This window comes from Ictidomys tridecemlineatus, chromosome 11 (genome assembly GCF_052094955.1).
Source record: "Ictidomys tridecemlineatus isolate mIctTri1 chromosome 11, mIctTri1.hap1, whole genome shotgun sequence".
NCBI classification, from domain to species: Eukaryota; Metazoa; Chordata; class Mammalia; order Rodentia; family Sciuridae; genus Ictidomys; species Ictidomys tridecemlineatus.
This window is the reverse complement of record NC_135487.1, coordinates 40,480,557-40,502,660: the sequence shown is the minus strand read 5'-3', so window position 1 is coordinate 40,502,660 and position 22,104 is coordinate 40,480,557. Positions and strand designations below refer to the sequence as shown.

The window sequence follows — 22,104 nt, the reverse complement described above, 5'->3', positions numbered from 1 at the left end:
TGGATTAAGGATACTCAACCTTTAGTAACTTGCAGTTATTGTGAGGATTAGCAATAATATAAAGGGTCTAGAATGCTGTCTTGCAGATGTTAGGTATACAATGAAAATAGCAAATTATTTAAATGAGACTATGCATATAAAGCAGTTAACTCAGTTGCTGATAGACAATAATTGCAGTCAATAAATTTAGCTGTCATCATCATCATCATCACTATTTCTATTATTATTCTCTGTAAGAATTTAATTCTCAGCCAGGAGCCATTTTATCTTGTCAGGAGATGTTTGGCAATGTCTGAAAAGACTTCTGATTTGCACAGCTAGGAGATCTGCCATCTGCTGTGTAGAGGCTGGGGATGCTGCTGAACACCCTGTAGTGCATAGGGCAGCCCCACAACAAGAGTCACTCAGTCCAAGATGTCAGTAGTGCTGAGGGTGAGGAACTTCTCTGTAGCCATCATTTTCAGTAACAAAGCCTAGCTCTTATCCATATTTCTCCTTGGGATTCTGGCTTTATTGGAGGTAAGCCTTTTTTATTTTTATTTTAATTTTAAATTTTTCTCTTTTTGTTGGGGGTAAGACTTTATTTTTATTTTAACTACATTATAAATAGGATCTTTGAGACCAGGGAATCTCACAGCTTTGCACAGGGGGAGCTTGTTAATGACAGTAATAGATGAATATTCAGAGGAGAGCAGAGTTTTCTTTTTATTTTGGCTTTTGTTCATGTTCTACTGCATGTAGATATAAGTGGGCAAAAACGTGCCAGTTTTTGTAATAGCAGCCCCTCTTTAGGCTTTAGAAGAGCCAAAGTATAAGGTTTTGGAATTTTAAATTGAATATTATAAGCCATTGCTTCCTACATTTGAGATATTCATATATTGTCTTCATAAATTTGGCCTTAACTATTTCTTACCACATACCTTGTCATAATGTTAATCATGTTTTATTTTCTTGGCCTTTTGTTTACTTAATGTTTTTAATCATTCATTTTTGCTGGGCATGGTTTGCATGCCTGTAATCCCATGACTCTGGATGCTGAGACATGAGGATGGTAAGTTCAAGGCCAACCTGAGCAACTTAGCCACCCTTTCTCAAAATTAAAAAAAAATAGAATGAATTAGAGATGTAGCTCAGTGGTAAAGCACTCTTGGGGTTAATCCCTAATACCAAAATTAAAGTAAATAATTCATTTTTAACATAAATTAACTTATCACTATTGTAAAAGGAAAACAGTTTGCTTTGCTATAGATAGAACACAGGTCCAAAGTCCCTTTTTTAAAAACCCTATCATATATTTTAACATTAAGACTTTTTTTAATTTAGAAAATGTAACATAGTATATTAATCTAAGGTAAAATTCCCTTAATCATAGGAATAGCTGAAAATATTGAGGGGGATAAAGACTAAATAGTCTGGGTCAACTCAGGTCAGGTTTTACTGCCAGATGAGTTCAGGTCAGGCTAATTTCTATGACCAAAGGAGTAACAAACATTTGTTTGTTTTCAGGTCTTTTTGGATTTCAGAATTAAAGGTAGAGCAGCTAAAGTAAGAAAGGTCAATAATTCTAAATTCTAAATGTCTACGTTTTTTGCTGAAGGAGATTAGTGAGAATCAGAGAAGTGTTAAGGATAGTTAGCACCAAACTGATAGTTATCTTGCCTCCTCCATTTAACTTTTCTACCATTAGAGTCTGTTGGACCTAATTTATTTTGTGCAGTTTTGAGCAGTTTTGTAAAGATTGATTTTTATTTTGAGTTTATTCTTTACTAAAGGTCTTTCAAACAAAAAAGAAAAATTACTTATAAAAATTTCAGTCAAATGAATTCTCTCACTGGGCATGGTGGTTCATGCCTATAATCCCAGCAGCTTGGGAGGCGGAGACAGGAGGATTGGGAGTTCAAAGCAAGCCTCAGCAAAAGTGAGGCACTAAATAAAATACAAAATAGGGTTGGGGATGTGGCTCGGTGGTCAAGTGCCCTTGAGTTCAATCCCCAGTACCCCCCCCCAAAAAAAAATTCTCTCACGTTTACTCATAGGGGGAGGTCCATTGGGCCCTTATTAAATCTAAGATAGATGTATTATGAGATCAGTAATTTTACATTTTTCATATCTTGAAACAATTTGCTATTTAATTGTCCTAGGAATTATTTTATTATTATTTATCAGTTATTCTTAATAGTGGTGAAGGATTAATAAAACAAAAATGATGAAATCATGTAGTATTACATGAGTTTTTAGCTCCCCCCTCCCCCAGGGCTGAGGATGGAACCCAGGGCCTTTCATGTGCTAGGCAAGTGCCCTGCCACTGAGCTAAATCCCCAACCCCCAAATGGGTTTTTAAAAGAAAAGCTATATAAGAAATCTAGGGGGTGCTGGGGTTGTGGCTCACTGGTAGAGTGCTCGCCTACCATATGTGGGGCACTGGGTTCAATCCTCAGCACCACATAAAAATAAAAATAAAGATATTGTGTCCACCTATAAGTAAAAAATAAATTTAAAAAAAAGAAAGAAAGAAATCTGAGGGCCTGGGAATATAGCTCTCTCTAGAATGCACAAGGCTCTGGGTTCCATAACCAACACTTTTGAAGCTTTTGTTGAATATAGTTGATAATTCAGATTTTTATTTTTTAATTTTTTGCCTGCAATGGTAAAGGAAAGAAAATTGCCAATACATTAAAATAATTAGACAAATCAGAAGACAAGTACAAAGAGACTACTGTAGACCAGCTCTCTTCTAAAGTAATATAATGTAGCCAATTGGATAAATTTATATCTTCTAATAGTTACATTAAAAAGTACAGGTGGAATTCATTTTGGTAGCATTTTATTTAACCCAGTAGATCTAAAATGTAATTTTATCGTATAAGCAATATAAAATTAATGTGATATTATATATTCTTTTTCACACTAAATCTTGGAAATCTGTTGTTTATTTTTTACTTTATGTCATGTCTGTTCAGACCTCTCCTATTTCAAGTGCTTAATAGCTACAAGTAGCTAATAGTTATTGAATTGGACAGTACATCTCTAGACTTTAATGATGGTAGAGAAATTGATCATATAAAATTTTCACTCTATGAGACCTTCAGATGATGATATTCTAGATTTATTTTTTTTTCAAACTGAAGAAGTGATGGCAGAAATATTTCTAAGGAGAAAGGGGAAATATATGTGGTATTCTCATGTACTAAGTCATTCAAGAGGAAGAATTTTATTCTACAATATTTTGTGATAATAACTTGAATCATTCTGCTGAGACACATGATAGTATTCATCTTTTGTGATGCTTGTGCACCAAAATTTACAGTTGATGAGGAATAAATGGAGGAAAGTATGTGTATATCAAAATAAGAAGAAAAGAGAGTTGAAGTAAAAAAAGTCACTGGAGCCATCATTTGAATTTGTATTTATAAACTTAAGAATGAAAATGTTTTGCAGTTGTAGCACAAAGAAAATGGCTATGCTCTCTTAAAAAAATTTCTGAGCTGTCAAAAATTTTAAAAAATACTGCATTTTGAAGATGCAAATGCAAGAAAAAGAAATAGAAGTTTGATGAACTAAAACCTGTTAGAAATGTATCTTCAGTTTGAAATCAATATTTATAAAATGGATGTGGTTGAGCTTATGTATGACAGCTGATGGGCATTGCCTTTTCAGCTGTGTATATCTTCAAAACCTGAAAAATATGGAATAAAAATTTGTGTTTGCTATGCTTATTATTATTATTAATATTATTATTATTAAATGTATTTCTATAAAGTTATCTTACATTATCCTGTCGTTTTTACTTCTGAAAACTTTTTAAAATTAAAAAACAAAACAAAACAAAACCTTGTGGTGCTAGGAATCAAACCCAAGACTAAATAACTTTTTAGACTGTAAAAATTCAAAAGGGTCTATTGGACCCAGGTGGGAAATGATGATCACTATTTTTCCTGGTATGCTGAGAAAGGTGTATAGTAGGCTCTGGTATAGCTAGGTGGTAAAACTCTTACCTAGCATGTGGGAGGCCCTGGGTTCCATCCCTGGCACTGCAAAAAAAAAATGTGTAAAAGAAAGTTGAAAAGAAAAGTTTTCCATTATGATTCAGTGTTATTGTGTTATTTAAACTGCTTAAGTATCTCTCTGAATATCACTTCTTATACTACCTAAAATTATCTCAAGTATGTCCCAATCTTGGAAATGCTCTTATTGTGAAAGAAGTTTGCTTCTTCCCCAAAATTTTACCAAACTATGGTAAATGATATTAAAATATACAAATCCATGGGGCTGGGGTTACGGCTCAGTGGTAGAGTGCTTGTCTCTTTTTTTTTTTCTTAATAGTTGTAGATGGACACAATACCTTTATTTTATTTATTTATTTTTATGTGGTGCTGAGGATAGAACCTAGGACCTTGCACATGGTAGGCTAGTGTTCTACCACTGAACCACACAAGCCCATCTGAGTGCTTGTCTCTTGCATGTGTGAGGCACTGGGTTCAATTCTCAGCACCGCATATAGATAAATAAAATAAACATCCACTGATAACTAAAAAAATAAATAAAAAATAAAAATCCATAAACAGGAGAGGAAGCAACAAGCAACAGTCTGTGAGGCTGGAAAGCAGGTGGCTGAGAAGGCTCACCAGCAGATTCCAGAGGCAAATCCCAAGTTGGCAGTGGGAAAACTTCGGGGTGCCTCTGGAACCAAGGGTGGAAGGTCAGGACCAACATGAGGAAGTTTGGGTGAAAGGGTTGAAAACCATTAGATCATCCTCTGCTGCTGTTTGCTCCTTCTCCTCTCCAGGCTGTGGTTTATCCTCTAGAGAGCAGAATACCAGGTCTGTGGACTAAGAGAATCCTGACAGCTTCGGGATTTAGAAACAGAGTTGAATTCTCCCTGAACACTGTGGGCCAGGCCTTCTAGACAGGATACTTTAAGGCAGAAGTAATATTAATAATTTTTGTTTTCCGTTGTTTTGGCAGTTGCTCTATAACTGTAAATAATATGCTCATACTGTTACCTCTTGTCATTTTAAACATTATCTTGTAATAATAGATTAACACATTTATATTTCATCTTTTCCCTTCTCTTAATGTAGCTATATCATTAAAAAATTACATCATTTTCCTTTGGCGTTTAAAAGATATTTTTAATTATTTCTTACTCTAAAACTGTAAGTAAAATCAGTTTCACTTATGACTTGTCACTCTTATCCCATCTGTTTTTACTCATGGATGCCTTATCTAGAATTAAAAATGGAGATAGAGCAGTTTAGCAAATAACTTTATGTAAAATTTAAAGTTTAGGGTTTTTAAAATTATTTTTCCCTAAGACCCATAGTAAAGGTACTCTTGCCTGTCATCCACCATTAACAGAATAGAATATCAGATTTTCATTTCCCAGCTTCGCAGTTTTAAGTCTCTTGAATTCCAGCTCCCCTTGATAGGGCAGATCTGGACTTCTGCTGGGCCTGGTAACTGCTAGAGTTGCTGAGTCTTCTCTTCACTGCATTGCTTTTTAAGCTGTTGTTACTGTTTCACACTAAAAACACATGTCTGTGGATCTGAGTATATATCTAAAATAAAATCTCATTTTTGTTGGGCTAGATTGACTTTCTAGATAAGCTCAACTAATGTGTTTTCTTTCTTTTTTCGTCTAGGCAGTTGACAAGTACTTCAAGCTTCCTCATGCTTCCAGTAAACCACCCCGGATTTCAGGAAGCCTTGTGGACACTTCTTATAAAACATTAAGATTTGCATTCAGAGCATCACTGAAAACTGCCATCTATCGAATAACTACTACATTTGGTGAACATCTGAAGTAAGTTTATCTGTTTTGACCCATGGAAACAGTTTGCTTTTAGGAGTTCCTCTGAGGAATAGGTATGAGAATTACAAATACTCACATATTTGAAGTATTCTTTTGGTGCCTTAATGGTTCTCACTGTGAATTAATAGCTTGGAGTTAGACTTAAAAAATTTGACCTGTTGCTGGGCATGGTGGCACATACTTGTAATTCCAGTTGTTTGGAAGGCTGAGGCAGGAGGATTGCAAGTTCAAAACCAGCCTCAGCAATTTAGTGAGGCCCTAAGCAACTTAGCAAAACCCTGTTTCAAACTTAAAAAAAAATAAGGTTGGGGATGTAGTTCAGTGGGTAAGCACCCTTAGGTTCAGTCCCCTCCTAGAAAAGAATTTGGCCTATCATAGCTTTGGGGATTTTTTTCAAATGACAAAAGAGAAGACAGAAAGTTATAAAAATAGTAACTTTAAGTATATATATATTGTATGTAAATATATATATTTATATATAAATAAATGTAAACAACTATAATATATAGGGCTGGAGAAGTGGCTTAGTGGTAGAGTCTTGCCTGGTATATGTGAGGCCCTGAGTTCAAACTTCAGCACCACATATAAATAAAAGATTCATGAACAACTAAAAACAAAAATATGTGTATATAAAAATATATGTGTTTGTGTGTGTGTGTGTGTGTGTGTGTGTATAATATATATAAAATACATATATTTGCCAAAAGATCCTTAAGGGAGAAATAAGACAACAAACTGAGGACCTTTCCAGAAAAGCATATTAAAAATAATTCTACATTTTGTCCAGGAAGTTAAGACCTGGGCCAAGCAGAATATTCCATAAATGTGTCTGTGGTGCTTTGTGAGTCACGCTGGTAAAACACCTACAGATCACAACACCTTCAGAAACGAGAACCGCATGTCAGACCTGTTTATATTTAGTTTCATTGATGTTTACTGTGTTGCTCTCATGAAACAATCTAGCTAGGCATGATATAGTTTATCAACTATATCATGATTAAATTGTAGAGGGCATAAGAGATTGCTCTGTTTTTTCTGTATGCAATCAATACAAAGTTTAGGACTTCCTCATACTGCCTGTGTTTAGAAACAAGGAGTACATTCCCTTTTACTTTCTTAATACTAGGCAGAAGTAGTGGCAGGTATTTATGGGACACTTTGCTTCTGAATGGGAATATAAAAGAGCTGTGGATCATTCTCTGTCATTAAGACATTTACTAACTTATTTAGAAACAAACAATAATCTATTGAGCAGCTTCTACACCTGTGCCATGTATATCTTCTTAAAGATGTTGTGAGGCACAGAAATTATTCTAGTTGTACAGATGTGGAAACTGAGGCAAAGAGAAATTAAAATTTCTCTGATAGCACAGTCTATGCATGTTTGAACATGAATCTGAAATCAGATCTTTTTTTAATATTTATTTTTTAATTGTAGTTGGACACAATACCTTTATTTTATTTGTTTGTATGTGGTGCTGAGGAGCAAACCCAGGGCCTCGAATGTGCTAGGCCAGTACTCTGCCGCTGAGCCACAACCCCAGCCCCCTGAAATCAGATCTTTTACTTTTAAAAATCTGCCTTTCTCTATCTATAAACACTGGTTTACCTCCATGGTATAAACTAGCACATAGGTATACAATCAGAATCTACTCAACATTGAATTCAGAGAAGGAAATAGATATGATGTATAATAATGATAGTGCAAAATCAGGGAGAAAAGGGGATTTCTTAGATAAGAAAGAGGGGTAGATAACTGATAAAAAAAATTATGAGAATGAAATTCTATCTTGGTTTCTTAGAAATGAGCCATATTTTAAATATGCACTAAAACTGATGAGTAGAGTTTAGTTTTTACAAATATAGGACAGAATTGTCTGGAGGAAGGAATATTATATCTGGAGTTAAAACATCTAGATTTGTATCTGCTGCATCATTGACTATCCTGTGATTGTGGGCAGGTTACCTAATGAGGTAAAATGATTTGCCCAAGATATACAGATAGTAGGTTGCAAAACCAGAATTTAGACCATAATCTTGCTAATCCTTGAGTTCTGTCTACAGTGTCTGTGCTCCTAGGCTGTGTTTTCTCTCCTAAGCTCTGAACCTTTCTTATACTACCTAATCTCTCACTTTACTTCAATTGGTGTTGACACAGATAAAATAAGATCATAGGTGCTAGACAGAAGTCCACTGTACATTATATATTGTGACAACAACTATTAGTGTAATAGCTAATTATTCACAACCTAAAGCTCCCCCTCTGAGAACCAGGTGTAAATAAGCTCTTGAGCCCTGGAATTATCCTAGACCAGTTACTCATTGGAGACCATTCATTCAGCACCAGTTTGCCCATTTTTTATTTTGTTTTCACTAAATTTTATTGGGTATATTTGAGGTTTATAACATGATGTTATGGATATGCATAAAGAGTAAAATGATTCCTACAGTGAAGCAAATTAATATAGTTATTATCTCATATAGTTTTTTTTGTATGCTTGATGAGAGAAGCTAAAATCTAATTTAACAAAAATTCCTGATAGTTTTTTATTAACTATAATCCTTATGTTGTACATTTCATCAGTAGACTTGTTTATTCTACATATCTATTACTTTGTATCCTTTGACCTACCCTACCCGCCATTTACTTTTTTTTTTTTTGGCGGGGGTGGGGGGGTGGGTATTGGAGATTGAACCCGGGGCACTCAACCACTGAGCCACACCCCCAGCCCTATTTTGTATTTTATTTAGAGACAAGGTGTCACTGAGTTGCTTAGTGCCTCGCTGTTGCTGAGGCTGGCTTTGAATTCAAGATCCTCCTGCTTCACCCTCCCTGGGATTTCAGGTGTGTGATGACACCACGCCCGGCCCCATTTACCCTCGCTTTAGGCAAATTTTATTTACTTCCAGCCTGTAATGTATCAAAATTTACTTGAGGGGTAGAATTGCTGATGGAGTTAAGACTACTGACAGTTCATAAAGGAGAGTTCACTACCTTCTAGCTGAGAGAAGAGTGATAGGAAAAGCCACAGACTTGGTGTTGCCTGCAGAGCCATTCAGTTAGAGATGACAGCTTCATTAGCATATACCTAGAGGGCATGCATCTTTGCACAGTGAGGTACTTGAAATGGTTTCATCAGAGGTGAATATATTGGTTTAAGAAAACAGATGTGAAAAGGGCATTTTAGGATGGTTTGTAGCAAAATTATTAAAATAAGACTTTAAGTATTTTAAAAAGTGGTGACCTTATAGTTATCTGAAATTTTATCTTCAGCAATGTTATATTACTATTCAAGAACTGGAAAACCAGAATCTTTTCTGTTGTATTCAGTTTTTCTCCAAAAGTTTAAAAGGAAGTTTTATATGAGTTTCAGTGTGTATTTGCCCTAGTTTTGTCAAGGTAATGTATTTTTGTGGTGGTGAGGGTACAGCGAGAACCCAGCGTCCCCATCCAAACATAACTTATGTTCAAAGAGAAAAGTAAATCTAAACCACCAAGCCATTACCTTTGAAAGCAATTAATGGAGTCTATTGTGTTTTAACCAAACATTTTAGTTTAAAGGATTTTATATTAAAGGCAATTCAAATACTCTACAACTCAAAGATAATGTTGGAATCTGGTTTAAATAAAATAATAAAATCCAGAAAATCTACTGCAAGGCCTGGAACTCTGCACAGCAGGTTCCACAGCAGAGCAGGTTCAAATCGATGCCTTCACTTGTCAGTTTTGATTTGCTCTGGTCTCTTAGAAGGTAGAAGCATACCATTACTGAATGTAAGTCTTCTTCATTAGATTAAAAAAGGTTTCCATGCAACTTTTTCAGAAGTACTAAATAAGTGAAGATTTCTATTCATTTTTAATTGTTTTGAAAAATATTGACTCTGTGCTCTGTGGTTCACTTAATATGCTTAATGTAAAATAAAGCTTATGCTTTGAATTTATGTTTCATTTAGTGCTGTGCAAGCATCTGCAGAACATCAGAAAAGACTTCAACAGTTCTTGGAGTTCAAAGAATAGTTAAGTAATATAAACTGTGTTCATTACACTGCTGATACAACTACAGATGGGACAGTAAATGTTCAGCATTCTTGGATCAGAAGAAAATGGACTAATTAGATGCTTCCTTTGTCGTGGTGGTTGCTTTGAAAACTATACTTTAATGGGAGAAATCATGGAAAGAAATTCTCAACAGAAAAACGAAAACTGCCTCTTCTGTACCGATTGCTTTTTGTGTGTGTGGTATAATAAAATCTTTATTCAATTTTATAGGAGCATCGATGGCAGTAGAAATGACTCTAGCTCATATTACTTAATAATAATAACTCAAAAATTTTTTTAGAATTTACTTTTGAAAAGAATGGAGCCAGTCCAGAAATTAAAATAAGTTGCCTTGATATAGTCTTTGTAATTATTCTGAAGAGTCTAGCTCTCTGTAAATTCAAAATACAGGAACTTTTTAGTGTAGTTTCTGTTTACTGAAGGATAAAAATGGTAACAGTGGAGAAAAGTTCACAGAAAAAAAATATTGTCTAAAGGACATATTTTGTTAATCTGTTAGGTTGTGTTTTTGTTTCCAGGGACAAATTAAATTTGCATGATTGTCTAAAAAAAGTCTCAATTTACAGATGCTAACTCTATATAAAAGAATGTGGAAAAATTCAGTTCTTAAGTTACAAGATTAAACATTCACATTTGGAGTTTGAAAAACAATTGACCAACATGTATGAATTTATTTTGTATTATGCTAGTAAACAATAAGTGTGTGGGTATTTTCCCAACTAGTTTTGCTTTTCTTTATCTGGAACAGAACATTAAGTGATTGCAGAGTTTTTCAAGTGAGAGAAAAGGTTTTGCAAGAAAAACCAAGAAGCTTTCCCTTTCTTCCCCATCATTCATCTTCATTAGATCAAATTATTTTGTAAAGCTTGTCTGGCCTCACGGAGGGAGTAGCTTCTGCTGTGTTAATTGGCTAATTAAAATATAATAGGAAAGTCTTTAAAGTGAGAAACAACTTAGTCATCAAATAGCAAGTGAAACCAAAATGAGAGCAAGATTACTGTACTTGGGAATATGTAGTATGTCCCAAGTGTGAGTGAGGTAATTTTATAATTTATTAGATCAACTTCTTTGGAGATGAAAGATTAGAAGTCCTAGTAACTCACTGGACTAGCTTCGGACTAAAATGCTCCTTTGTGATTCTTTTTCTATTATCTTTTCCCCTCTAATTTCTCCTCAATTTTTTCCTTTAGAGTCAGCACAGAATTGTATATGAATCTTTAATGTGGTGTATATATGTCTACCATTTGTTTGCTTCAATGATGTATTATATCTTTACAATAGACTATTTTAGCTCCAGGCCCTATGGCCCCCTTTAACAAACACATGCCAAATTATAAATGAATCCTGCTGGCCTCCAAAGTGTCTTTATGAGACAGTTCCCCAATTGTCAGTGTTTGGGTATAGACTAATGTTAGGTTTTGTTCTTCTTTTTTTCTTTTCTCTCTTTGTGTCTGAGGTTGAGTTGACCTCTTTTTTTGAATGTGAAAGTTAAATTTCAAATGTGATAGTTTCTTATACATGACCAGAAAATTGTGGCTAGATTAACTGAGAACTGTTGTCTTCCATGTATCAAAGCCATAAGCTTTTTATATTCCCTGACTGCCTCTGACTGAAGCATTTTGGGCGACAAAGCCTCTTCTGCTTCCATTGAAGAAGAATTGTGGCGCCTGACTGTAATCCAGCTACTTTGGAGGTTGAGGCAGGGGGAATATAAGTTTGAGGTCAGCTTGGGCAATTTAGCCAGACCCTGTTTCAAAAATTAAAGATTTTAAAAAGGCTGTACATTTAGCTCAGTAGTAGAGAACTTGTCCAGTATGCACGGAGCCCTGGGTTCCATCCCTAGTATGAGGGGGTGGTGGGGGGCAGCCTTCCTCTGGCTGTCAGTACAAAACACAGTTGTATCAGCTCTTATGTCTTGACCCTCATGGAAGGTGTAAAGCCACAAAACTTCTTTCCCAGAGAACTGGGAAACTGTCCTGGAATAACCTTATACAGTTGAGTGGACATGGATAAGCAACAAATTTTTTACTTTGCTGGGGTTTTTTTTCCTTGGTAATTGTTTTGCATATCTTCCTATAAATATTTATGATAATCTGTTTGTATCCTTTTGTATATCATTGATATTGAATTGGATAGAAAAATAAATTGACCGTTTTTTTTAAATGGGACTATTAATTGAAATATTTTTGTCTACAAGGTCAGTTATTTAATTTCTTGTAAGTGTGTGTGTTTCCTTAACCAATGCAATTTAATCTTAGAATTGTTGCTTATAAAACCTGATTTTTTGAGCAATCTGTTTTTGCTCTTAACCAGACTAATTCTGGTTAAGAGCAAAAACAGATTGCTCAAAATGATCTGTGTTTAGTGATAGCTCATAGGAGCCTAAATTCTAACAGTCTCTCCTTGTTGTCTTGGCTGTCTTTCTTCTAGAGCTAAACGAAGGGTGCAGGTGCTGAAAGCCATCGCTTAAAAGAGGTTTCTTTTCTTGCCAAAATTTTGTTTCTAAAGGGATCATATTCCTCCAGGCTAACAGTTGTGCCTGTCAACCTTACTTAAATTAGTCTGAACTTCACCTCTGGGTAGCTAAGGTACTAAGAGGCTCAACTTCCTTCCTCTCATGCTTTCCCATCCCATAGTCATCTTTCTTTTTTTCTTTTTTAAAGAGACAGTGAGGAGAGAGAGAATTTTTAATATTTATTTTTTTTTTTAGTTCTCGGCGGACACAACATCTCTGTTGGTATGTGGTGCTGAGGATCGAACCCGGGCCACACGCATGCCAGGCGAGCGCGCTACCGCTTGAGCCACATCCCCAGCCCCCATAGTCATCTTTCTTTAAAACCAAATTAACAATCTAACTATTCTTAGCAAGTTGCTGACCACTGTTTGTAAGTAAGCAAATTCTCTATTGTTTTGAGGGGCAAGAAAGGGGGTAGGACGAACAAGTACTCCCATAGTTCTCAGGCTCCTAAGCAGCCCTGGCAAACTGAGGGCTGGGGTTGTGGCTTAGTGGTAGAGCACTCGCCTAGCACCCTGGGTTCAGTCCTCAGCACCACATAAAAATAAATAAATAAAGATATTGTGTCCAACTAAAAAATAAATATTAAAAAAATATGCAAACTGATGTGAACTTAGCTAATCAAGAACATTTACTGAGTGTTGCAGCACATCTCTTAGGAACGAACTGTCTTCAGAGAATTTGTAATCTTATGTAATGACATTCAGAAATAGGCCACCAGAATCACATGGATTGTTTAGTAGATATGCAGAGTCTGGCCTAGTTCCCAAGTGATATAGTTTTTTTTAATATGTATAACTTTTTATTCATTTATTTTATTTTTTTAATGTGGTACTCGGGATCAAATCCAGTGCTTACACATGCTAGGCAAGTTCTCTACCACTGAGCCACAACACCAGCCCCTCAAGTGATACAGTTTTTGATAAAGTCTAAGCAGGTTGTCTGAAAATCACACTGAAAAAGGTTTATTCTACATGAGAGGCCTTCAAACTTCAGCACGCATGAGAATCACTTGAAGAGCTTATTAGGTCAGAAGTTACTTACTGATCCTGTCTCCTAAACTAATGATTAAGTCTGGGGTGAGGCTAAGAATTTGCATTTCTAACAAGTGTCCAGGTGGTGCTAGTACTGCTAATTAGGAAACTGCACTTGGAGAAACACTGTTGTGGACTTCTCCTGTGGTATTTTCTTGTATGAAGGAAACATAACAACTCTTGCTGTAAAGTGGAGTTCTTCCATCTGATTTATTGAAAAGCTTGAAGTTTGTAATTTAACCCTGAAGTTAATGCAGACAAATATGAAGGTACTTAATACTTACCTTGAAATTGCAGCAAGTGACATGATACATGAATTGCTCTTTCACACCATTGTGTAATGGTGCTTGTTCCCTTTACTTGAGTTTCTGTCATTTTGGCAAATTTCCCATTCTTCAGAATGAGCTTATTTAGCCTTCCTACATATTCCTGGGTAAATTTCAGTGTCTTTTCAATGCTTGTTCTTTTTTTTTTTTTTTTTTTTTTGCCTTATCCCATTGATTAAGCTGGTTACAAATCTGCTTTCTCTTGCACACTATGAGCTCCATTCCTTCTAGGATTTAGCAAATCACTAACTTTAGCAAAACTGGATCTGTACTATTATGAAATCCAGAAGATTGTTTTATGGCAAGATTAGTGATGATAAACCTGACATGAATTGATGTGAGACCATTTTATAGACCTAATTTATTTCAGATAGTGTGACTATTTCCATTTCATTGTAGAGTGTTTGATTATGAGGTGCTGTTCTAGATTCCATGGAGAGTGTCATATAATATGCATAATTATTGCCTTCTTAAAATCTGAAACATCTGACTTGTAAGTTTAGTAGAAGGAATTGTAGGATGTATTTTTGTAAAATGCTGCTTAATTCTTCCATTTGCTTATTTATCATTCATTCATTGCCTACTGCATGCCAGTCCCTGTATTAGGAACTGGTGGTACAGTTATAGACTTGCCCTCGAAGAGTTCATCATGTGTGGAAGAAGTATGGAGGGCTTGCAAACAACGCTTTTTCTACTTATTTACAAAATTGGTATGTCTTACTGTTGATTGAGCATCTACTCTGCTTCTGGCCTGTTCTCAGCAGTAACTGTTGACTGTCTTTGTATCCCCTCTAAGCCTTTTTGGATTTTTTTCTTCATTAAACATAGTATGTCCTTAGGTGTCATGGTGCTAGCCAACTTGGTCATCTGCCTTATTTTGCAAAGCTATATGACTTTACCGTACCCTCCAGTGCTCATGTTCTGCACACATGTATCTTACCCGACACTGTTGGGTATGCCTTGCAGGTGATCCTGGGGATAAAGTGGTTCTGGAAATCCTGTGGGATGTCACGGGCAGAGAAACATTGGAGGATGACGCCTTAATCAGTTTTACCTTGGTACTCTTTTCAAGCTATATTGGCTCTTATCATTTTATATTTCAATCCATTAGTAATAGTCCACTGATTCCTTCCTGCCATGACTCAGATGCAGTGACAATTTCTATTTCAAATTAGCTTCAGATAGAAAGGAAAGTTCGGGGCTGGGGATGTGGCTCAAGCGGTAGCGCGCTTGCCTGGCATGCGTGCGGCCCGGGTTTGATCCCCAGCACCACATACCAGCAAAGATGTTGTGTCCGCCGACAACTAAAAAATAAAAAATGTTGGAAATTCTCTCTCTCCTCTCCTCTCACTCTCTCTTTAAAAAAAAAAAAAAAAAAAGAAAGAAAGGAAAGTTGGTCCTAAGAGTGCAGGGAAGTCTTGGTAAGCCTAACTAGATCTACTTCTAGACCCTACAGAGAACCTGAAAAGCTCTTAGGGTCCCAATGATTCTCTGCCTCTGCCTGCATCAGTGCTTTATTCTTCCTGCCAATTGGGTTTCTACCACTTCCTCCAGCTCCCCCCTAGCACCTGAGTTTACATGTAATAGAGACTAACCAGCTGTTTTCTGAATGCCAATCAAATTCCTAATGGGAAGAAATTAGCCTAAATGGATCACTTTTCCAGGGAATCTAAACAGGATAGAGGGATGTGGCCTTGCAATGCCAGGTGGTTTCTGAGAGCCTGCCTTTGTAGATGAGCATGATGTGGAGGTGTAGGGGTGGCTCCTGGAATCTCCCAGGATGGAGGATGAAATTTAGAGTTCAGAGTCTGCGAAAAGGAGCCAGTAAATCCCCTAGCTCTGGGCTGTATATAAATGGACTAAGTGTTCTAACTAAAAAAGCAAAGATCATTAAACTGAATTTAAAAATTCAACTGTTTGCTGATAACAAGAGACACATCTAAAACAAGGATAGATAAAATGAAAATAAAGATAGGAGAAAGGACGATGAGGATCTCCCAAATTGTAATTTGAGTTTCAGTCTTCATTAAGTTGGATTGAAATGACTTGTGTCAGTATCTCCAGGTCCTAGCAAAAGCTATCATAAATCCTCTGAGGGAGAAAATACCCTAAGTCTCAATTATTTCCACCAATAAGTTTTCAAATACACATGGCACACAAAAATGACCAAGCACAGGAAAAGATAACATAAATGAAAATCAACAAAAACAACAAAGAGACCCATAGTAGCTCCAGATATTAGCATTATCAGACATTAAAATAATTATGATCACTGTGTTCAATGAGATTAAAACTAATTTATTAGAGAACTAGAAACTATGTATGTATGTGTGTGTATAAAATGTGTTTATATATTTATAAAAAATTTAAATTGAAAAAGAACCACAGAAATTCTAGAACAGAAAAATGCTCTGAAAGGAATCTACTAACATAGAATTCCATATCCAGTATCAATCTTCAAAAATGGGGAAACAAAGACATTCTCAGACAAACAAATATAGAGAGATTTGTAACAGGCCATACTAAAGGGAATTTAACTTGTAGAGCAGTTGTTTCTTTTTGTTGTTGTTGTTTGTTTTTTCAAAGAAGCAGAAAGCAATTAAAGACAGGAAAAAAAAGCAAATGTGAATGTTGATTTATGCAACAATGCCTTACAGGTTTTTTTTTTTTTTTTCATTGATACCAGGGATTGAAACCAGAAGATCTCCAACCCTTTTTATTTTTTGAGGCAGGGTCTCACTAAATTGTTTAGGGTTTCACTAAGTTACTAAGGCTGGCTTTGAACTTGTGATCCTCCTGCCTCAGCCTCCTGAATCACTGGATAGGGTTTTAAATATATAGATTAGAAAATATATAAATTAGAGTATACAACACAATGGCAGAAAAATTGAAATACTTGGGTGTTAAAAGTGTTCTAAGGGCTTTACATTGGGAAGAATAAAAATTCCAGTAGTAGGCTTTCATATATTAAAGATGTGCATTGTAATTTAAAGATAACCACTAAAAGAATAGTAGAAGTTTCAAGCTAAGACAGGGAAAGAAGTGGAAAAACAAGAAATGATCTAAAAGAAAACAGAAGATAAAAAAATATAAAACAGGGTCAATAGAATACACAATAAAATGTAAATTTAAACCAAGATATGTCAATAATTACATTAAATATAAATGGACTGAATGTTATAACTAAAAAAGCAAAGATCATTAAACTGAATTTAAAAATTCAACTGTTTGCTGATAAAAAGAGACACATCTAAAACATAAGGATAGATGAAGTGAAAGTAAAGATGGGATAAACATGCAAAGATGTATAAAGCCAATATAGATCCTATTTTGATAAAGTATACTTAAAACACCTTATAAGAGATAAAGAAAAGCCCTAATGTACCCGATATCCTTAAAGTAAAAAAAAACAATAGGGTAAAAGATGGAAAAGCACTTCCAAAAGGAGTTTATCCACATTTTCTGTAAGATTAGGTAGGTATTCAGCACTGTTAAATAAAAAAATTAAATACAGTGAGATAGAATTAAATAACCATCAGATGGGCCAAAGAGATTGATAACATGTTACAGATGTAGGAAAATTAAAATACGATTGCTGAAAGGAGTAAAAAATTGTCAATATCTGCTAAAACTCAGCATTTACCTACTCTAGGACCTATCAGTTGCACAAATTGGTATATGCCCAAGAGAAATGAGAGAATATACTCTCCAAAAGTCATGTTTACAAGGATGGTTATAACAGTTTTTCACAATCATCCTAAATTGGATACAAATCAAATGTCCATCAACAATAGGAATAAATAAATTATGCTATAATTTTGTAATCAATGTGACATAGAAACCAAAAGAACAAATGACTGCTTTATTTAACAACATGAAGGAAGCTCATAGACATGTTAAGCAAAAGAAGTCAGATACAATGGAATATGTTCCGTGATTGTATTCTATGCTTTTCAAGAACAGGTGAAAATGGTACTGGGGAAGAAAGAAGCATATTGTCTTTGTATGAGTAAAATTGGTGCTATAAATATCTATCTGACTTGGGTTATGTGTTTGTGTACATATAAAACTTCACTGAACCACATATGTGGGTCTTGTGTACTTTCATATATGTTATGTTTTAACAACAAGTACATAAAAATTGTTAGGACCACAAGGAGAAATGGACAAATCCACAATCAACAAGTTTTTTTACACACCTCTTATTTATAGAACTAAGATTTTAGAAATCATTAAGGATATAGAATACATGAGGGGTAAATCAACAAACTTGGTCTAGTGTATACATAAGGCACATTACACCTGCCCACTGAAGAACTTGTATTCTTTTCAAGTTCATGTTGAATGTTTACACATCTGACCATATATTAGTTCATAAAGCAAGTCTCAACAAATTTCAGAGGATTAAAATAAAGTTTGGGGCTGGAGATGTGGCTCAAGTGGTAGCGCGCTCGCCTGGCATGCGTGCGGCCCGGGTTTGATCCTCAGCACCACATACAAAAAAAAAAAAAAAAGATGTATCCGCCGATAACTAAAAAATAAATATTAAAAAATTCTCTCTCTCTTTAAAAAAAAATAAAGTATGTTTGTCTATAAGGCAATTAAGGTGGAGATAAATTTGAGAATTACAGCATTCCATATGTTTTGAAATTAAGAAATACACTTTAAAACCACAGGTCAAAGAAGAAACCATAGATAGATATCAGAAAAATATTTTTCTTTTTTTTTTTTTTTTTTTTTTTTTTTTTTTAAAGAGAAAGGAATTACTAATAGCTGAAAGCAAAGGCTTTATGGAAAGAGGCTATGACTCCAATTGAAACTTTTTTTTTTTTTTTTAAGAGAGAGTGAGAGAGAGAGAGAGGATTTTTAATATTTATTTTTTAGTTCTCGGCAGACACAACATCTTTGTTGGTATGTGGTGCTGAGGATCGAACCCGGGCCACACGCATGCCATGCGAGCGCGCTACCGCTTGAGCCACATCCCCAGCCCCAGAAAAATATTTTTCAATGAATGGTAATAAGTACACGTTGCAACTTGTGAGATAAAGCTAAGGCCATACTTAGAGGGGAACTGATACCTTTAAATCCATATATTAGAAAAGGAGAAAGACTAAAGGCTTGGGTTGTGGCTCAGTGGCAGAGCGCTTGCCTGGCATGTGTGAGGCCCTGGGTTCGATCCTACACACCACATAAATATAAGTAAATAAATAAATAAATAAAAAGGTATTGTGTCCATCTACAACTAAAAGAAATTTAAAAAAAAAAAAAGAAATAAATAAAAAGGAGAAAGACTGGGCGTGAATGAACTAAGTATCATCTCAAAAAACTAGAATACAGGTTTACCCACTTCAGTCTCTACCACGTCTTTACCTTCACAATGCACATGCTGTCATGTATGATAATAATCAATGTATTTTCTCCTTTCCAGTGGTCTGAGTTCCTTGGGTTCGGAGATCATGTCTTATTCCTTTTTTTTTTTTTTAGTTGTAGATGGACAGAATATCTTTATTTTGTTTTATTTTTATGTGGTGCTGGGAATAGAACCCAGTGCCTCACGAATGCTAGGCAAGTGCTTTACAACTGAGCCACAACCCCAGCCCGGTTCCTATCTTTTTTTTTTTTTTTTTTTTTTTGGTGCTGGGGATCGAACCCAAGGCCTTGTGCATGCAAGGCAAGCACTCTACCAACTGAGCTATATGTCCAGCCTTCATGTCTTATTCTCTATGTCCGTAGCACATCGAAAGTACTTTGCACCTGATATTTGTTCAAACTGCGATGAACTCATCATCACTGTCTTAGAGTTGTTATTCACTCAGAGTTTATCAGACTTAATGTTTAGAAAAGCTGGGCGGGTGATGAGATGACAAGCTGACCCCATAGGGGTCGCAGCAAAGCGGGGAGCAGATGCCCCATCTAAATGGATGCCTGCTGCTGCTGTTGCCTCTAATTGACTGTTGCAATGGGAGACCCAGTGTGTCCACACCTCCCCATTTGTTCATAAGGCAGAAATTTGGATTTTTGATATGAAATATCTATTTTAAAATGTTGGCAATTAATTAATTTTTTTTTTTTTAATACAGCAAGCCAAACCAATCTCCACAGCCCTATGGCTGCCAGTTTTCAACCCCTGTTTCGTTTCACACCTTAGGAGGTGGGAATGGGCTTTCTATCTAACCATCCCAGCCGACAGACTCTTGAGCAGCCTCTTCCATCAAGCATCTTTCTGTCTGAAGAGAAGGGTCCTCCTCACTGCTTCCTCGTTGGCTTTCCCAGTCATATCTGTAAGAAGTTTGCGGGGTTTTTAAAAGCTGCCTTTGTAGTTGGTTGTTCATCCCAGCTGAATCAGACATGTGCTTGCAGAGGTTTTTTTCCCCTCCTTTGGTTGTAACATTCTTAATGATGCATTCTGACTTTTTCACTCTGTTTTCTACACATTTGTCACCACTTCTGCTTTTGGATTTTCATGCTGGAAAATCTGAAGCTTACATGGAAGATTGATTTTTAATGCCCCCCTTGCGTTGTTTTTCTGCTATAACATTTGCATGCAATTATGACTTTTTAAAAATAGGAGACCACGGGGTTTGAAAAAAAAGAAGCTTTTGGGCGGATGAGCAAATGGAAAGGCCGGCCTTTAATTTTGTTAACATCCCAATTACATCGTGGTAACCCTTGTGACGATTTCTGTCCCTTGTAAAGCAACACCTGGTTTTAGTTCCAGGGATAGGGACCAAGCCTGACTCACTCAGACCTTGCTTGGTCATGGAAGAGTTGATTGGAAGGCTTGTGTTTTCCACTGGCCAGCAGAGGTCACTATTTCAAAGTTGTTAGAGGAAAAATTGTCCACTACTGTGGGAAGTTTTATTCACAGTACTGGTAGGAGATTAATTTAATTCATACTTTTTCTGTCTTCCAAGTGCTCTACAAAAAATGAGTCATTTGCATATGTTATGTTAAAAAGTGCTAATTGCCTGAGTAGGTTTCTGTAGATAGTTGCTCATGGAGTGACAGTAGCTATCATTTATTGAGCACCTGCTAAGTGCTGGACTTGTGCACCACACTCTGCACACATTATCTTTAAGGACCAGCAGTCTTTAAGAGGAACCTAAGGGGAAGAGAAGTGAAATGATTTGCCTAGGGACACAGTTAATGGAAATGGATTCAGAGGCAGGGAGATGTTTTTAAAATCAAGCTCTTAAGTGTTTGGGGAGCGTGTTTTTATCCCAAAGAAGGAATATTTTAGCAGCGCAAAACAACAATCAGCAAAGATCTATGAGAGAAGTGTGTATTCTCAAAGCCAAACCTTAGAAATGGCTTAATGTTTTTTCCCTTATAAAACTTGTCTGCTATCTGCCTGAAAAAGCTGGGCTTGGCTTCTTAGGCCTTCTTGGAAGTGTGATGCTCTGTCAGGCTCTGGGAGCTAATGCACTGTCTCCAAAAATGTTGCCCTTAAGACTTAACTCATTTTAGTAGAAGACTTATTAGTTCAGTTTTGGAGACCAACTAAAAATTTCCAACTCTGAAAAGGAGTAGTTTGTATCTGAAAAGATAGCGCTCAGTGGACTTTTATTTATTCAAGTTTTGAGATTCACCACTGGGCTTTCCCACAAAACTGGGACATCTGAGAGGAAAGCTGTGTACCTCACTGGGTAGCGAGTGGTCAGTTTGACCCTCCTCACTGAGAGCAGAAAGGAAAGATTTTGCATTTGGGGATTGCTATAAAAAAGAACATTTGACTCAGGATTCTCACAAATTGGCCTGGTGAACTGTTGCTGCCTGTTGTTCTTATTTCTAAATTTTTAGGGTTTTGTGGTTGCTATTAGCCATTGTAATTATGATTGGAATAGTTAACTAATAAGACAAAGCTGGCTGATTTTTATTGTCAGTAAATATTTAGCAAGTTTATACAGGGATAGCAAGTAGCTACAGTAGTAGTACTTGACCCTGGAGCAAATGGCCTTATAAATGATACACTTGTACCTGGATTTTAATCAGAGGCAGCATGAAATACCTAAAGGACACAGGCTTAGCATTCATTTGCTCATCCATCCAATCTGTAAACAAGCATTGAGCATCTAACCCCACGTTCCGCACTATTCTGGGCCCTGAGAGCATAATAGGAACAAGACAAATTGGTTTATCCATTTGTGGGTGGTGATGGGTGATGAACCTAACAAAAAGTGGTGGTGAATGTTCTGAAGAACAAGTGGAGAGCGTAGTGGGGTTTTGTTTTAGACAGAGTAGTCAGGGAACTTCTCTGACTATATCCTTCCCTGATATAGTCAGGGGCCTGAAGGAGGTAAGGGAGAGAACCTGTGGATACCTGTGGGAAGAGTTCCCAAAGCAGAAAGGCCCCTGTG

General features: G+C 36.0%; 1 protein-coding gene across 4 annotated transcripts in view; it reads left to right on the top strand.

Moving 5' to 3' along the window:
• The window catches only part of Ndc1 (NDC1 transmembrane nucleoporin), a 50,876-nt gene extending 38,841 nt beyond the window's left edge, over nt 1-12,035 (top strand). For 3 of the 4 annotated variants that reach the window (XM_078026297.1, XM_040288701.2, XM_078026299.1), the window contains 2 exons: nt 5,643-5,803; nt 9,767-12,035. In XM_078026297.1, the coding sequence (XP_077882423.1) occupies nt 5,643-5,803; nt 9,767-9,830 (225 nt within the window). In that variant the 3' untranslated portion in view covers nt 9,831-12,035. Of the gene's footprint in view, nt 1-5,642; nt 5,804-8,563; nt 9,018-9,766 lie in introns of those variants that run through there. The other variant, XM_078026298.1, reaches the window with a different exon arrangement.
• The last annotated feature ends 10,069 nt before the right edge of the window (nt 12,036-22,104 follow it).